Source organism: Lissotriton vulgaris, chromosome 9 (genome assembly GCF_964263255.1).
Source record: "Lissotriton vulgaris chromosome 9, aLisVul1.2, whole genome shotgun sequence".
NCBI lineage: Eukaryota > Metazoa > Chordata > Amphibia > Caudata > Salamandridae > Lissotriton > Lissotriton vulgaris.
In genome coordinates, this window is record NC_141697.1 from 10748935 (window position 1) to 10766254 (window position 17320).

Genomic DNA, 17320 nt, shown 5'->3' on the forward strand with positions numbered 1-17320 from the left:
CAGCATGGTGTCTGTACACAGTGCATCCATTTGTCGTCATTATTTGTAGCCAGGATGGTGATAAGGAGATGTGGCTAGTTCAAATTGTGGTCCTGTTCATAAAACCTGACCCTCAGCATCAGATGGTTCCAGTGGCACAGTGAATTACCGATGATGCTGCCCCTGATTAACAAGGCTGAGAAAAGGATGGATTGTTGACTTCTAGGGCCATTTTAATCTTTCTTGGCAGGAATACACTTTAAATCAAATTTATATCCTCTATATGTCGTCAGGCTCCTAACTCCGTAGTCGCAGGCATCCTTGGTAGCACACGCTCTCCAGCTGAATCCTGAAACACAAAGACAGCACATCTCAGTTTCCCATCCTCTAGTGTGCTTTGAACTTTGGTGAAACTGTAGAACTCTGCATAACATGCATTGTTTGACTGGCTGAGATAGTATGTGAGTATGAAAAGCTGTACATCACATAAACCTGCATTGATGATTGAACTGAGACTTCTTTTCTACACAAGGAAGGCCTCAAACAAGTCACTTATTTCTGTTAAGTTATAATACTAAGAACTTAATAAGAGAACATAATGTGCTATTGACTGCACTCGGTGGGAACCTCATACCCAGATGGGCAAGGCAAAAATAACACATTTCCAGAATGAACACTTTTGCAGCAATAAGTCACTTCAGTATTATAATATTTGTCCATTGTACTGTAGTCTACCTTCCTAAAATCTTTAAGCTGACACATGTTTCGCTTGGTGTTTGGATTGATCAAATGAGCTTTCTGAAGGCTGAATTGGGCAATAAAACAAGAAACCAAAAGTTGAAACAAATAAAGAACCTCATTCCAAAGTTCATCTTATATTTTTTCAAAGCTCATCCTATGTTTTTTTCAGTTATGCAGTAAGTATATTAGTGGAATTAAGACATCATGTGCTTGACTAACATTGCATTTTAAGAGTGTAAACTTCCACAGCAACAGCCAGTCAGGACACTGACAGGATTTCAGTGATATATATATTTTAGTGAAAGACATCAGGTGCACTTAGAGGGGTAATAACTTGGTACATGGTTATCAAAGCATAATGTTTCATATATGTGTTGTAATAGCATTGCTGATGTGGCTGTTCAGGGTAGCAATTACTGAACCATTGTGCATTGTTTTGACTGTTACCCCCATTGTACATATGGGGGCTCAACAACTTTTTATATTTTTTACTTCACGGTAAGAAGAAGCAAATCTTGGGGAGACACACTTTGGCTTACCAGACAATCAAAAATAATAGGAAGAGCATCTCACACCAGTCTACAGATGACTACACGTTTGCTATCCCCCCATGCCACAGCTGTTCCTGCTGGCTACCCATAGCCATTGGAAATGGTGCGAGTGCAAGGCCTTTCTCTGATTGGGTGAATGCTTCATCAATCTGATTCTTCAACAACATGATCTTTGACGATTCTGATTGGGCATGCTTTCAACCAATTAGAAGATATTGCATACAGTTAAGACCATTCTGATCTGGCTGCTAGTGGGTTTTTGTGTTTGGGTGCAAAATCATTTTCTGTCTTTCCCTAGCCTGCTCTTGGGATATTGTTTTGCAGTTTTATACATTGTGATCTTGGTTCACAAGGAGGGATCTGCAAGAGAACCAGACTATGTTACATACATGTTTTGTTCTTGTAGGGAAGCATGATGTAAAGATCTGAAGTGGAGGTATCTAGTTGCGGAATAGGTTGAGGAAAGAGAATCCAAGTAATTGTCAGTGGCGAGGCTGTACATGGCCCAGAAACATAAGATCATCAATAAAACAACACTTGGGAGACAGTCAAGGAGAGGACGATGGACAGAAATGCTAATTTTCCTGCTTAGCCCCCGAATAAGCACTCTGGTTACGTTGTAGTTATTAGAGGAGATAGCTGACAATCCTACAAAAAAGAATTGCAATAGTCTAACCTAGCAATGATAAGGGCCTGAAATAGATTCTTGTGGAGCAGCTCTGCACAAATTGAGAAATATTTCCAATTAATTTACGCATGAAGAATCAGGTGGTAAGCTTCTCAATATGTGCCACAAAAGAGTTTGACATCAAAAATAATGCAGAGAATTATTAGACAACAACTTGCCTGAGGACAATAATTTGGAAGAACCTCAAAACAAATGAACATGCCCATAACCCCCCACCTTTACAATATAGTCAAATAGATCCTGGAGAGATACAAATACTGAACTGTTATTGAAGGCAGTGCATTTGTCACAATTTCAGATGATTTAGTGAAAACTTATTTATTTCAATTGGCTGCAAGTGCTGTAGTGTTAAACTAGACCAGGTATATTTTTGTTATTCATTTATCACAAAAGTTCACATCTTCATCATTCCCCTTCATTTAAATGTAAAACAGCATATTTGTTTTGACCCAAGTGACTTATTGTAAATGTGATACAGTGCTCCATCTATTAAGGTATCCCCAGTAATTGAGCTAGACAAGTTTTTAAAAGACACACAATTGATGGACGGAATGCAGCACAAATCAAAACATTCATCCACAGTCAAGGGATTTGGGTTAAATACATTATTCTTTTACCCACTACGCCACCCCAGTTTCGACCTGGCCATATGCAAATCAGTCTTGACCCAGTGCCTCATGGGAACAGTCCATCCCAAACTGCCAAGCCAGGTCCTCCCTGGACCAGAAACAAGTATCCAAGTACCGGTTTCGGGATTTCGTCCCTCATCAGTCAGGATAGCTTGAATCCAGTGACGCAGTGAGCCCCGAACCCACGTCTGAGCATACCCGGCGCACTTAGGATAAGGAAGCAAAAGACATACAATTGATGGACCATCATTCATTTGCTCACCATGCCACCCCAGTTTAGACCTGGCCATGTGCAAATCTGTTTTTAAGCACAATTGACCTGAGTGCAATAGTAATTAAGGGGGAGACTTTAACCACAAATTTGAGCCAGTAGTGGGATTGACCTGCCAGTTGCAGAGATCCTCATAGTGCAGATCCATCACACATTGGTAGGCAAACTAAGATGTACTTTGAGTAGGATCCCCAGGGAGATGGGGGGGTAATAGTTGTTAATAACTCAGCAAATCAGTGTCACAATAATGACTGCCGTAAAGCAAAGAGAGAGCCTATTATGGCAGATAACTCAAATGATTTCACGACACTAAGAGATAAAAGGTCCAAGTACAAAATATTATTAGTGCAAACCAAGAAAAACTGAGATGACAGTGTCTGGACGGAATTGATTATTGAAGCCAAAACCAAAGATCACGCAGGCCTCTGGCGATGGATAGCCAAAGGTAACAAACTGGGATTCACAGACATCTACGACCGCTTCAACAGCACGACCACCCTGACATCCACTGAGACCTCCGCCCCTTCAACCACCATCTGCACCAACCGCCTGCTCTTCTGGACCAACATCAACGGTGACTACACCATCAAGATCATGAACACCATCCACTCTGGATCGCCGTCAGACCCATGAAACCCATGGTGGACCCCAAGGACCTAAAGAACTTCCGGCCCATCTCCCTGCTCCCATTCCCGGTGAAGGTCATCGAGCAGACTGTCAACAAACAACTGACCTGCTACCTCGAGAAGAACAGCATCCTGGACCCTTCCCAGTCTGAGTTCCCCAGCAAACACAGCAACGAAACTGCCCTCATTGCCGCCATCCATTATTATTATTATTATTATTCTGAGTTTTGTATAGCGCCTGGTTACCAATAGGCATCCCATCGCTTATCAGACATAACACTACTAAAAGAATGCAGGGATTAAGCGGAGAACAAAAAGGTTTTTAAAGGTTTACGGAACCTGAGAAGGCTGGCTTCCGAGCGCAGTTGTAGGGGCAATGAGTTCCACAAGGAGGCCACATTTATTGAAAACCTTCTGCCACCAGTTCTTGCCTTTTTCACCCTGCCAACCTGAAGGAGATGTTGGTGGTCAGAGCGAAGAGAGCGAGAGGCCTTGTAGGGCTGGACCATCTCCTCCAGAATAGGTGGACCTAACCCGTGCAGAACTTTGTGGGTGATGCAGAGTGACTTGAATTTCACCCTGTCCCTCACAGGGAGCCAGTGCAGTGCCCTCAACGCCGGGCGGGCAGATTGACGCCTAGGGAGCCCCGTCAAAAGCCTAGCAGCCGCGTTCTGCACTTGCTGCAGTCTGTTCAGGGTAGATTCGGGTGCGCCCAGGAATAGCGCATTGCTGAAATCCAGCCGCGAGATGATTAGTCCCTGGATGAGAAGCCTTCGAGTGGCCACTGGGAGCAAGGGCAGAATCTTCTGGGCTGACCGGAGCAGGCCAAAGCACACGCCAGCAGTCTTTTTGGCGTGGGTTTTAAACGAAAGGTCCTGCTCCAGCCATACCCCCAAGCTCTTGATCTCCTGCTTGGGGGGAGGCATCGGTCCCAGACAGTCTGGCCAGCTGCTGGGGGACAAAGATGGAGAGGAGTTCCCCAGCAGCATCAGTTCCGTTTTGGAGCCATTTAACTTTAGGGCTGAGCTGCACATCCACGTGTAGATCTTTTCAAGACACGTGTGCAGCCGGTCGGGATGGTACGCCGACTGGGAAAGGCCGACCACCAGCTGAGTATCATCAGCGTAACTGATGATTTTAATACCCAGCGGCCATACCACACTCTCCAGGGGGGCCATGTAAACGTTGAATAAGGTAGGGCTCAATGAAGAGCCCTGTGGCACACCACACTGGAGAGGGGTAGAGGATGATTTTTCCTGGCCTTCCCACACCTCAAATGAACGACCTTCCAGGAAGGAGGCGAACCATTTGAGGGCCAAACCCGTGACCCCCACCCCCGACAGCCGTTGGAGAAGCACCTGATGGTCCACGGTGTCAAAAGCAGCGCTGAGGTCCAGGAGGATCACTGCCACTGATCCCCCCGAATCCAGCATGCTCCTCGCATTCTCCACGACCGCCAGCAGGGCGGTGTCGGTCCCCTGACCGGGGCAGAAACCCGTTTGGGAGTCGCCCAGGAGGGAATTGGCTTCCAAGAAGTTGGAAAGGCGGCTATTCACCAGCTTCTCAGCCACCTTACTGATACCCGACAGCAAAGAGATAGGCCGAAAGTTGGCGAGATCGGCGGGATCGAGGTTAGGCTTTTTCAAAAGAGCCTTAACCACCGCCTCTTTCCAACTGGGGGGGACCACCCCATGGGCGAGAGACAGGTTTATCAAGTCCGTCACAGGGCCGACGATAGTGGATGACACCTGTTTAAGATATTTAATAGGTGCTGGGTCTTTCGGGGAGCTGCTCTTCATAGATCTCAGCACCGACAAGACTTCCTCCTTAGTGACTGGACCGAGGGAGGCCAGCTCCACCAATTGTAGCTCAAGTTGAGAGCTGGGATTGTCCTCCAAGGAGGAGACCTCACCTGGCCGGGGAAGGGAAGCCAATATGTTGTCGATTTTGCTTTTAAAAAACGAGGCCAGTTCTGTGCATTTTTTGCGAGGGTCCTCGTGGAAAACCTGAGGATCGGGGGCATTGAGTAGCTCCTTAATGACCCTGAATGACTCTTTGGAGGAGTTGGCCGCAGAGCCAATGCGCTCTTCAAAGAATCCTGATTTTGCCACCCGAATAGCGGATTTATACCTGCTCAGGGCCGCACGATATTCTTTACGACTTGCCTCACTCCAGTCTCTCCTCCAGGACCGCTCTAGCCTCTTGCATCCTTTCCTCAGGGTTCTTAATTCTGATGAATACCAAGGTGCCGAGCCCACTCTCTTCCCCCTCGTGAGTTGTTTCTTTTTGGGTAGGAGAGTGTCCAGAGAATCCACGAGCCAGGTATGGAAGTGCGCGTCAGCGACTATCGGGTTAGCTCCCTGAGGGGGCTGCGTGGCCTCCAAGTGTGCCGCCCAGGTGTCAACTGGGAGCCTCGACCAGGCTCTCTCCAGGGTGTGAACCCGTGGGACCACCGCAGCTCGGCTGTCGAATTGCCATGACGCGGACACCAAATAATGGTCTGTCCAAGGTAGGGCAAGAGCCGGAGATGGAGTAAGATGGTCCAGATTAGAAAGTAAGGGATCAAGCAGGTGGCCCTTCTCATGGGTCGCACCCGAGTTGGCCAAATTGATTCCAAAAGATTAGAGATCATCGAGCAAATCGACTCCTGTGGCATTAGCGGGGTCCTCAAGATGGATATTAAAATCTCCGAGAACAACAAAGTTGGCAGTAGAAGAGGCAAGAAGAGCAGTAATTTCCAAGAGAGAGTTAGGGAAACTACCCAGGGGTCCGGGAGGGCGATAGATCAACAAGCCTACCAAAGACACTGTAGGTGACAACCGAAGGCAGAACTGTAAGCTCTCACAATCAGTCACCCCTCCATTCTGAATCTTACAAGCGAGCGTGTCTCTGTAGAGAACTGCAATTCCTCCTCCCCTCCCTTTAGGTCTATCAAGGTGGAGTATGTGAAAGCCTGGGGGGAGTGCTCTGACCATGTCAGGGCCCGAGCTGGGGGAGAGCCAGGTCTCAGTGAGAAACAACACATCGAGCTCGTGGTCTAGGATAAGTGAATTGATTTCAATGGCATGGCTCGGCAAGGACCGGCAGTTTAGTAAAGCCATGGAAAGAACAGATTTCACAGCCACTGAATTGTGGCCGGAGGAGCAAGCTCTACACGGTAAAAATGGAATGGTCCCCATCTGTGCAAAGCTACAACTAGTAGGGTGGGGCGGACGTAAGGCAATAAGGGCGTCTCTCCCATATTGGAACCTGGTGGTGAAAGGCGTCAATGAGTGGGGCATGGTGGTGGGCCCTAGGCCCGCCTGGGCACGGACGGGCGCAGACGGGCAGGACTCTGGCACGACTCCGGCGCAGGTCCGGCGCGTCCGCTGGTCACGTCCGCTGCGCGGAGCCATTAATGCCTGTTTTTATAGCGTTTGTCTATGGCCTCCCCAACCCAGCCCGACCCAAGATGGCCGCCAAAACCGGCGCCCAGCCCTCGGCGTCAACACTCAGCCGAGGGTGGGACCGGAGCTGCAGGGAGGGGGGAAAGAAGATTTTTAAAGCGCTGCTGAGCGCTGGGGGGTCTCTACACACTGCTACAGCCTAAATAATGCAATTAGCAGGCACAAGTGTCGAACGAGTAAAATCACGAAAATGCAATTAAAATTAAAGGAAAAGCAAGAGACCTCCCGGCTTCCGCCTCAGGAGGGGAAAGGCGTGTGCAAAAGTCTGATGTTACCGCTTTCCTAGTAGCTGGCGCCTTTTATAGCGCGTGTCTATGGCCTCCCCAACCCAGCCCGACCCAAGATGGCCGCCAAAACCGGCGCCCAGCCCTCGGCTTCAACACTCAGCCGAGGGTGGGACCGGAGCTGCAGGGAGGGGGGAAAGAAGATTTTTAAAGCGCTGCTGAGCGCTGGGGGGTCTCTACACACTGCTACAGCCTAAATAATGCAATTAGCAGGCACAAGTGTCGAACGAGTAAAATCACGAAAATGCAATTAAAATTAAAGGAAAAGCAAGAGACCTCCCGGCTTCCGCCTCAGGAGGGGAAAGGTGTGTGCAAAAGTCTGATGTTACCATCCATGACATCAGGACCCTGCCAGACAACGGAGAAACAGCGGCCCTCATCCTCCTGGACCTGTCAGCCACCTTCTACACGGTCTGCCACCGCACACTATGAATACGCCTCCACAACGCCAGGATCCAAGAGAAGGCCCTGGACCACCTCCTTCCTCTCTGGCAGAAAACAGAGCGTCCGCCTCCCCCCTTCTGCTCAGAAGCCACTGAGATCATCTGCGGCGTACCCCAGGGTTCCTCCCTACCCTGTTTAACATCTACATGGCTTGTCTCGCTCACGTTGCCCGACTGCACGGCCTCAACATCATCTCCTATGCCGATGACACCCAGCTAATCCTCTCCCTCACCAAAGACCCACACTGCCAAAGCCAACCTCCACGAAGAAATGAAGGCCGTCGCCGAATGGATGAGGAACAGCTGACTGAAGCTGAACTCAGACAAGACGGAGGTCCTCATCCTCGGTTCCACCCATTTGGCCTGGGATGACTCCTGGTGGCAGACGACACTGGGAACAGCTCCAACACCCACCAACCACGCACGCAACCTAGGGGTCATCCTGGATTCCATCCTCTCCATGACTAAGTAGGCCAACGCCATCTCTTCCTCCTGCTTTAACACCCACTGCATGCTCCTCAGGATCAACAAGTGGATCCCCACCAAAACGAGAAGAACAATCACCCAGGCCCTCGTCAGCAGCAGGTTGGACTACGAAAACGCCCTCTATGCAGGAGCCTCTGCCAAACTCCTGAGACGGCTGCAATGCATCCAGAACGCCTCGGCACGCCTGATCCTTGACATCCCTCGCTGCAGCCACATCATATCCCACCTGAGAGACCTGCACTGGCTCCCCGTCAACAAGAGAATAACCTTCAAGCTCCTCACCCATGCACACAAAAAGCACTTCACAACACCGGATCAGCGTACCTCAAAAGGCAGACCAGCTTCTACACCCCCACCCGCCAGCTCCGCTCTGCCGGCCTCACCCTCGCCACAGTCCCCCGCATCCGAAGAGCGACCTCCGGCAGTAGATCTTTCTCCGACCTCGCCACCAAGACCTGGAACTCCCTCTCCACTAACCTACGGCAGACCCAAGACCTGCTGACTTTCAGAAGACTCTTCAAGACCTGGCTTTTTGAGCAATATCAGCATTCCCCACCCCCAGCGCCTTGAGACCATCAGGGGTAATTAGTGTGTGCTACAAATTATATGATTGATTTATTGATTGATTGAAAATGCATGGACCATCTACCTTCATTAAGACCATTGCTATTTTGGGTGTGAATGTTGACCACAATAGAACTATCAAGTTACAAAGAAGGGCTTGAGGAGATTCTGACAAAGGTACCAGCCTCCAGTGGGTCAAGCATGCACACATTATGGTTTTGCAAATTTGGGTTAAAGCATTTCTGGGGAGCACCTACTTTATTGACAGCAGCCTCCCAAAAAATATTGAAAATTGCTTTCTGGCGTCCATTCAAAATAGTGTTTCCCATAGCCCAGATATTGGTAGTTTAACATCTCAGTCCCTTCTTATAAAACCAACCCCGGCTTTTGAGGAATATCTGGATGAAGTGCAGCCTCAGGTGGCAAAATCTTTGTACATGAAGGTCCGCTATGGTGTTTTGCAAATCAATTCAAACACAGCGAAATGGGGTCGTAGAACTGGTGAGAAAAATTATGAAGACTGCTGTGTACTATGCCAATCCGATGTACAAGAAAATGATGTACACTTATTATTCTTCTACCCTGCCGGGTCTGGTGGCTCAGTGGACTAATGTGTCCATTACAGGGGCATGTGTTCGACCTCATGGTCACAGGTTCAAATCCCGGCGGGTCCACTCAGCCTTTCATCCATCTGATAAAATGAGTACCGTTGGGTAAAAATAAACATCTGTTATTCAGCGCCAAGACACCTAAGGGTAATCGTGTGCTTTACGAATACACCTGTTATGTCTGCCTATGCCACGCCAAGGCAAAAATGGATTAAACCCATTTTCCGAAACTTGGGAACTAGGTCTTGTTTTGAGGCGGATTAAATAATAAAAAACTGACACTTCACTGAAAATAGTTTTTAGTGTCAGCAGATAGTTGTTCGCTGTGGGTATACTAAGAGGAAAAAAAGGTTGAAATGTTTATGTTCTAAATTAAATGTGTAGTCCTAATATCTAATATGCACTTTTTTGAGCAGGCACTTTAGAACTGTTCAGAGATTAGGCAGACCGTGTTGCTGTGTATGCTACGTCTTGCTCAAGTTCGTTTATAAGCACCTTTGAAGCATTTGCACTTTTATTGCTGTTTATTCTCTATGAGAGGAAGCTGGATTTATTACATTCACACTTCTAGTATTTGTATTTTACCAACCCAACCTGGATTTTCGATTCTCTTCATGGTTTAATTACATTGGAATGTAAGCTTAGCATTTTTAATGTATTTTATTTGACATATCGATTGGCGGCATTTTATTTAAATGTAAATATTTAGTATCCGCACTTGCTTAAGGCTGCACCATTGGGATGTTTAATATTTGAATTGTGTTTTAACAACCAATATGTATGAACTGCCTATTATGTATCTTTCAGGTTTAAAAAAAAACGAAATAAAGATTAATGAATGATACAGTGCTCGTGACTTTTATACAGAATATGTCACATACATCAGCATTCGGGTCCAAAACTCTACTTACAACACCTCAATACCTCACTTCCACCAAATCTATAAAAACTGCACAAAACTGCAGACACAATAGGCTACCTTTAAAAACTAAACACACAATAGGCTACCTTTAAAAACTGAACACACAATAGGCAACCTTCAAAAACTATACACACTATCACAAATCTTCTTTAGGTGAACTACTTCCATTACTTTCTGCAGTATATTTTCTGTTTTGCATCTCTATAAAACCACCACAATTAGACATAACTTATCTGTATACCTATTAACCTTCCCCCTACCCTCCGCCACCCTGTACTACACTAGTTACTTGGCTGCTTCATCGGACACTATCCCAGTTCTCAATGTCTGCTCACCCTTCTTGAGCTCCATCGCACCCGTTAAGTCCACAACACACAGAGGGGCATATGCACAAGAAGATATCGCCACCAGAACATCACTTGAGCGATGTTGTGGTGGCGCTATGACCTTCTCCATATTTACAAAGTGGCAATAAGCCACTTTTTGTGACTTAACGCCGCCTTGTAAATAAGGCCCCCTTACAGGCATCGCTTAGCGTGAAAGAGACATGAAATGGGTGTATCTGTGGGCGTTCTACTGCAATGTCCATTGCTTTTGATGCTGCATTAGATTTACAAGGAGGTGTAAATCTGAGGCTGCGACAAAAACTAACGCCATGAAAAAGAGGGGCATTGGAATGGGGAAACGAGGAGAAATACTTTAATTTCTCCTTGTTTTTGCTTTTACTATGTGTGCTGCATTTATCAAAAAAGGTGAGGTACTGAAAGAATTGTTTACTGTGGTGAAGTTTATTATATTGGTAAAGGTGTGTGAAAATGCAGAATGTAACTTCCCCACCAATTTTTCTTAATGATCCAGGGGATCCACCTATTAGGTGGAAAAAAATGTTTGAGAATTACGCAAGGGTCTGTGGCACAAATCCCAGCGCTGAAAGGAAACATGCACTCTTGATGCATTGTATTAGAGGAGAAGGGCAGGAAGTTTTGGAGAATGTACCTACTTAAGTTAGGCAGATCAGAGGGTACTTAATGAGTATGAAATATGTATATAACAATTGGACTTACATTTTTTACCAAAAGTAAGCACAGTTATGGAGAGATTATTTTGGACGGAGAGAGCAAGGAAAGGAAGAAACGGTTGAACAGTTTCTAACTGCCTTAAGGAAATTAGCTTCCAGCTGTAAGTTCGCGGAGTTAACTGAGGAGAGGATACAAGATCAGTTTGTGCTTAGATGTACTAATGACAAAATAAGAGAAGAACTTTGGATGAAGGATGAGACACCTCTGCATGAAGTGATGATTATTGCTAAGCGTGTTGAACACATGGTTAAGTGTGTGGGTGAGTTCAGCAAAACAGGCAAAACTGGATGCAGTAATGAAAAGATAGCTTCAAGAAGTGAAGAATGTTGAAGAGAAAAATAAGAAAGGATTATGTTGATGCAAAAGGTAGCATAAGTGATAATCAAGCAAACAAAGCATTTGTGGAAAAAATGGGAGTACTTTTCGAGGTAATTTCTACAGATGTGGGAGATTGGGACATATGGCAAATGATAAAAACTGTCCTGTTTTGAAAGTGGTCTGCAATATGTGTGGGAGGAAAGGTCATTTGGGAAAAAATTGTCGTCTAAGATTCAGAAGAGATTCTAGGGTTGAAACTAAAGAAGTTACATTTCAAATCAATGACGACAAAATAGAACATCCTTCTGACTGGGTTAAGGTAGGTGGAGTTAGAATTAAGATGAAGTTTGATTCGTGCTCACACTTGACATTTGTTTCAAAAGAGGATTATTTAAAATATTTCAAAGGGAAAGTTATACTTAAATCAGATGTGAAACCAACTGGTTATGGGAAAAATCCAATCAAAATGTTAGGTTGTTTTACGGAAAACATTGAATACAATGGGAAATATGTAGTTGGGAAAATTTATGTTGCAGAAAAAGGGGACAGCTTGATTAGCTGGTCGCATCAAGCAAATTTGGGTGTGGTGCTCAAACTGAATGCAAAACCATCTGTTCAGGTGCAATCTGTGGATGGTGATGGAGAGGAAGTGGTGAGAAACTTTAAAGAATTGTTTAGTGAAAAACTTGGATGTTTGAGAAGTTACAAACACAAGTTGAAATCTGGTGCAATTCCAGTTGCAGCAAAAGTTAGGCGTGTGCCAATTTGCATGCAGGATGCGGTAAAGAAAGAAATTGATAGACTATTAAAAACTGGGGTGATTGAGGCTGTAGAGGCAACTGAATGGTTGGCCCCCATTGTCGTTGCGAGCAAACCCAATAACGAGATTCGTCTCTGTGTGGACCTTCGGGCTTTGAATAAGGAGGTAATTGTTGATAAATTTCTTCTTCCAAACATTGAAGAGTTGGTTGCAACATTGGATGGAGCGTGTTACTTTACAACGTTAGATATGGCTTCGGCCTATCATCAGGTTCCTTTGAGTTTAGAATCACAAGAGTTGACAGCTTTCATAACTCCCTTCGGTTCTTATAAATTCAAAAGGATGCCGTTTGGCCTAATTTCAGCAGCCTCGGTGTTTCAGCGGATTATGAATGACTTGTTTAAGGGTGTCAATGGCATGAAATGTTATCAAGACAATGTCTTAATTTGTGGCAGTACTAAGGAAGAACATGATGTTAGGTTGAAGTGTGTGCTTGAGAAAATGTTGAAAGCAGGGTTATCTCTCAGACGTGATAAGTGTAAGTTTGGAGTGACATAATTGGATTATTTGGGTCATCATATTTCGGGTTTTGGTGTGAGACCTAAATATGATTTGGTTAGAACCATTGAGGAACTTAAGGAACGATGTTCAAGGAGGAACTCTCGTCTCTTTTGGGCATGGCAGAATGTTACAATAAATTTATTAAGAACTTTGCAGACAAGACTGAGAAATCAAGGAGTATGTTGTGTAGGAAAAGTGAGTTTGTTTGACTGATGAATGCAATGCGGAATTTGTACAAATTAAAAAGGAACTCAAACATGCTCCGAATCTCCAGACATTTAGACCTGGTGAGCATTGTTGTTTCAAGTTAGGAATGGTGGAGAAGATCTCATTGCTTGTGCCTCTAGGTGCTTGAAGGGTGCTGAATTAAACTATTCGGTGATAGAAAAGGAGGCGCTTGCCATTTTCTGGGCTGTAAATAAGTTTAGAAAATTTGTTTGGGGTTGTCCATTTGTTGTAAGGTCAGACAACAAACCTTTAAGAGAGATTTTGGAAACAAAAGGTCTTGATGCTGTTTCTGAAAGAATTAGGAGATGGGTAATTGCTCTTCAAGAATTTGATTTTAAGTTTGAATATATTCTTGGTAGTACTAATGTTTCTGCTGATTGTTTGTCACGTTTGGTGAATTGTGTAGAAGATTTGGAAACAGATGAGAATGATGATGGTGGAATTGAGGAGAGTGAAGTCAGAGTTTGTGATATTACCTTGGGTGCTATACAGGAAGATGAGTGGAAGGAGGAATTAGCTAAGGATAGTGAGCTGGTTGAAGTTATGAATTATGTATCTAAGAATTTAAATGGGAAGTTAGCTAAACCTTGGTCATTAATTTCTCATGAGTTGGCTGTGCTGAATGGGGTTCTAGCAAGAGGAACTATAAAAATTCCTCCAGTGAGTTTGAGAAATAATATTATCAATATGGCTCATGTTGATCATTTAAGAATTTCGAAAACTAAGGAGCGCATCAGACAAGATTTTTGGTGGCCGGGTCTTGATTTGATGGTGGAGAGAGCAGTTCATGACTGTGTGGCTTGCCAATTGAGTGACAAGGTTCTCAAACCTAGGTGTCCACCTATGGTTTTCCGAAAATTACCGTTGTGTCCATGGGATGAAGTTGCAATAGATATTGTAGGTCCATTGATGGTGAGCAGAATACTCCTTATTTGTTTGTGTTGATGGACTTATACTCTCGGTGGGTGGAAGTTAGTGCTGTGCGAGAAGATACTTCTCGTTGTGTGATAACATTCCTAGATTCTATATTTAAAAGAGAAAGTTTCCCAAAGTCCTTGTTTTCAGATAATGGCCCACAATTTTGTTCAGTTGAGTTGGAAAGTTACTTGTCTGCTTGTGGTGTTGTTCACAAAAAGATCTCGTTATATCACCAAGAATCTAATGGTTCTTTGGAAAGATTTAACAAAACGGTGAACGAAGGAATCCAGTTAGCAAGAGTAAATTCCCTAGATTGGAAGGTGGAATTACAGAATAGAATTTCAGCTTATCGTTTCACTCCCCATTTCACAACTGGGAAAACGCCTTTTGAGCTGTTTAGGGGAAGGTCTTCCAACACTAGCTCCTGTCCTGGCTGGATAAATTTGGATAAAGGTTTAAAAGACAATAGTATTGATCTATGGAGAAACAAAGAGTTGCAGTTACAGAGAAAAAGAAAATATTACTATGATGTGAGGAAAAATGTCATGGTTCCCAATTTCAAAATTGGAGACATGGTAAAAATTAGAGTTCCTGTGGGTTGTAAGAAATGATCTAAGTTCACAGATGTAAAGAAAATTGTAAAAATGTTCAAAAATGCTGTGAAAACAGATGATGGACGCATTTGAAACCTTAATCAGGTTGCACATTTACCTGTTTATGATCCGTGTGATGTTCAGATGCCTTCTGTTTCTTCTGGGAAATGTGTTTCTAATTCTGATGCAAGGATTACTGTCTCCCGCAGGAGTAACAGAGTTACTAGAGCTCCCGTTTATCTTAAGGATTTTGTATAACTATATGTTTCTAGTAATATATACTGTTATGGGCATGTTCAAATTTATTATTCATATAGAAAGGGAGATGTATGAGGTACATAGATTCTGTCCATGTTGTTCTAACATGGAATCCTGGTTCTAAGTAATTCCTAGATTTGGCAGTTGATGTGGACCTAGTGATGGCTGAGGTTGTACAATAATGACCTCTTGATTTACTACCTAATTTGCTTCAGATTTCACCTTATTACAGGTATATAATTTGGTGTTCAGTATAACACCAATTCGTGACTTTTAGCTCAGATTTAAAATTAACCCAGCATCTGCAGGGGAAAACCAAAACCTCATAAAAGCGATTTTTTATAATCTCTAAGGGCCTAGTGTCTTGGAAGCCCAAAAGCTCCCCACCGTACAGAGTGGCTCCTAGTGCCGGACTTTTGTAGATTTCAAGGGCTGGAGTCACCGGGTGCAATAAGGAGCCATGGTGAGCCCTCAAAATACCCCCACAATGTATTTTGAGCCCACGCATCTGAATACGGGGTAACCAATCAAATCTATAGTAAGCGTAACCCCCAGATAACCTCTGAACTCTCTCTCCAGAGTACAGAGGTGTACCGCAATAGGCCGACTGGAGGTAAGACCTGCTTTTTTTTAGTGCCTTAGAACTTGGTACTTTAGGTATTTTACATGGGCAAAAATTTCATATATCTATTCTAGCTTTACAGTCGGATGTGACAATCATTGGTAGAACTTGACCGAAACGAAGATATAGATTATAAGAAGAGTGATGGAGCAAGGATTCGCACGTAACGCGACTTGCTTGTATTCAGTCCTCTCGACGTAATGTTAATGTACTAATCAACATGTTTGTCCTATTAATATTGCATTACACGACATCAAAGTGAAGCTTGCATATGTGCTTTTGCTAATGTCAATTTGCTTGCAATAATATGGCTGCTGCTACGCGGTATTTCTACTGCGCATGCATCTGTCACACTCACGTGACATGACGTATCTTTCGCTTGGAGTGAAACCTTTGCTTCTGTGCATTAGAACTAAGGTGGCTGTTCTGTGTTACCGCATGCATGCAGCTTGCACTGCTGCTTTTGCTAAGCTGTTCGTTCTGCTTAACTCTAACGCAATAGTTAAATATAAAGTAATGGGAATAGAGTAGAGATATGTGGTATACAGTGCATTCATTTATTCTGTGTTCTAAAATTGTTTCTTTCTATTTTTTTATGTAATCTTGGGCCTGGGAGGTGCTATCTTGAAAACCCACACTGCGCATGTCAAATTCCAGAAGGAGCTTAAGTCATTTGTCATTGAACCAATGTCAAGCTACCGTCACTAGAAGATGCGCCTGAGAACCTTACTTGCTGACCCGAAGAGGAAGGCAAACTGTTAACATTGTATTTCTATAAGAACATCCATTGTCGGGTGGAATAAAACATACGTGGGAAAATAAATTGATGGAAGGTAACGCAAACATTAATATTCATTCCAAAAAGTTTCATTTTGGTATGGTGTGATGACCTCTCCTCTCTTCTTGTCCAATCAAAATTGGGGATCTTTACACTTGCAACATTGGAGTATGGGACACTGACCTAAAAAATAGTATAACTAGGGTAGGCTAAGTTAGTTATTTTTTCCGACTTGTCCGAATAGCTGACCTGTCACTGACTCAACGCACTCAATAGGGATCGGGAGCAGAGGTGCTGGCGGAGCACTCTCTCAGAAGGTTCGAAACCAGATCGGGGTTTGAAAGCTGAAGTGCTGGCAAAGCACTTTGACAAACAAATCGATAACTCGTACCGGGTTCTGGCTGTTAGCTGCAGAGAGGGAGTAATGCAGGGGTTGCAACTTTAACTGCGGGTGCCGGTCTTAACCTGTGGTGGTCCTGTCCTGATCCAATTTGGCTTTACCTGTCCTGATTCTGATCTGCACCTGCTTGCCTTTATGGTGCCTGCACTTTCGGGGTTCTGTCCTTTAAACTGACCCATGGCCAGGGTTAGTTCTTCACACCATTCTAGGTAAATATTCAATGTGGGTATGTCATTCTTCTGATTCCTTCTCTCTTCCCACCCTAATGCCAAATGCGTAAAGACTGCCTTATAAAATCTATACATATTTTTATTCTAATCGTTATTTTTCTAATTGAGAATTTTCTATTGCTTAATGCTTGGATTAAGACTCAACGCTACGGAGTGTGAGACTGACCTTGTGAGAGAGCAGCAGTACCGGGACTGGAGAAGCGCAGGAGCGCCAACGACCACCCACGCCGAGCAAACCAGCCGCCTCGGGACTACAGATCCCGGCGTCCCTTGCTACGGCGCATACCCTGACGTGAGGGCTGCGACAGGAGGGGCCTATAAACAACTGTGCCCTCAG

The 17320-nt window shown here is 44.5% G+C and overlaps 1 protein-coding gene across 1 annotated transcript in view; it reads right to left on the reverse strand.

Moving 5' to 3' along the window:
• Positions 1 to 212: 212 nt before the first annotated feature.
• The window catches only part of LOC147689528 (uncharacterized), a 185709-nt gene continuing 168601 nt past the window's right edge, over positions 213 to 17320 (reverse strand). The window contains exon 5 of the mRNA XM_086937854.1: positions 213 to 328. Coding sequence (XP_086793980.1) covers positions 213 to 328 — 116 coding nt within the window. The remainder of the gene's footprint in view (positions 329 to 17320) is intronic.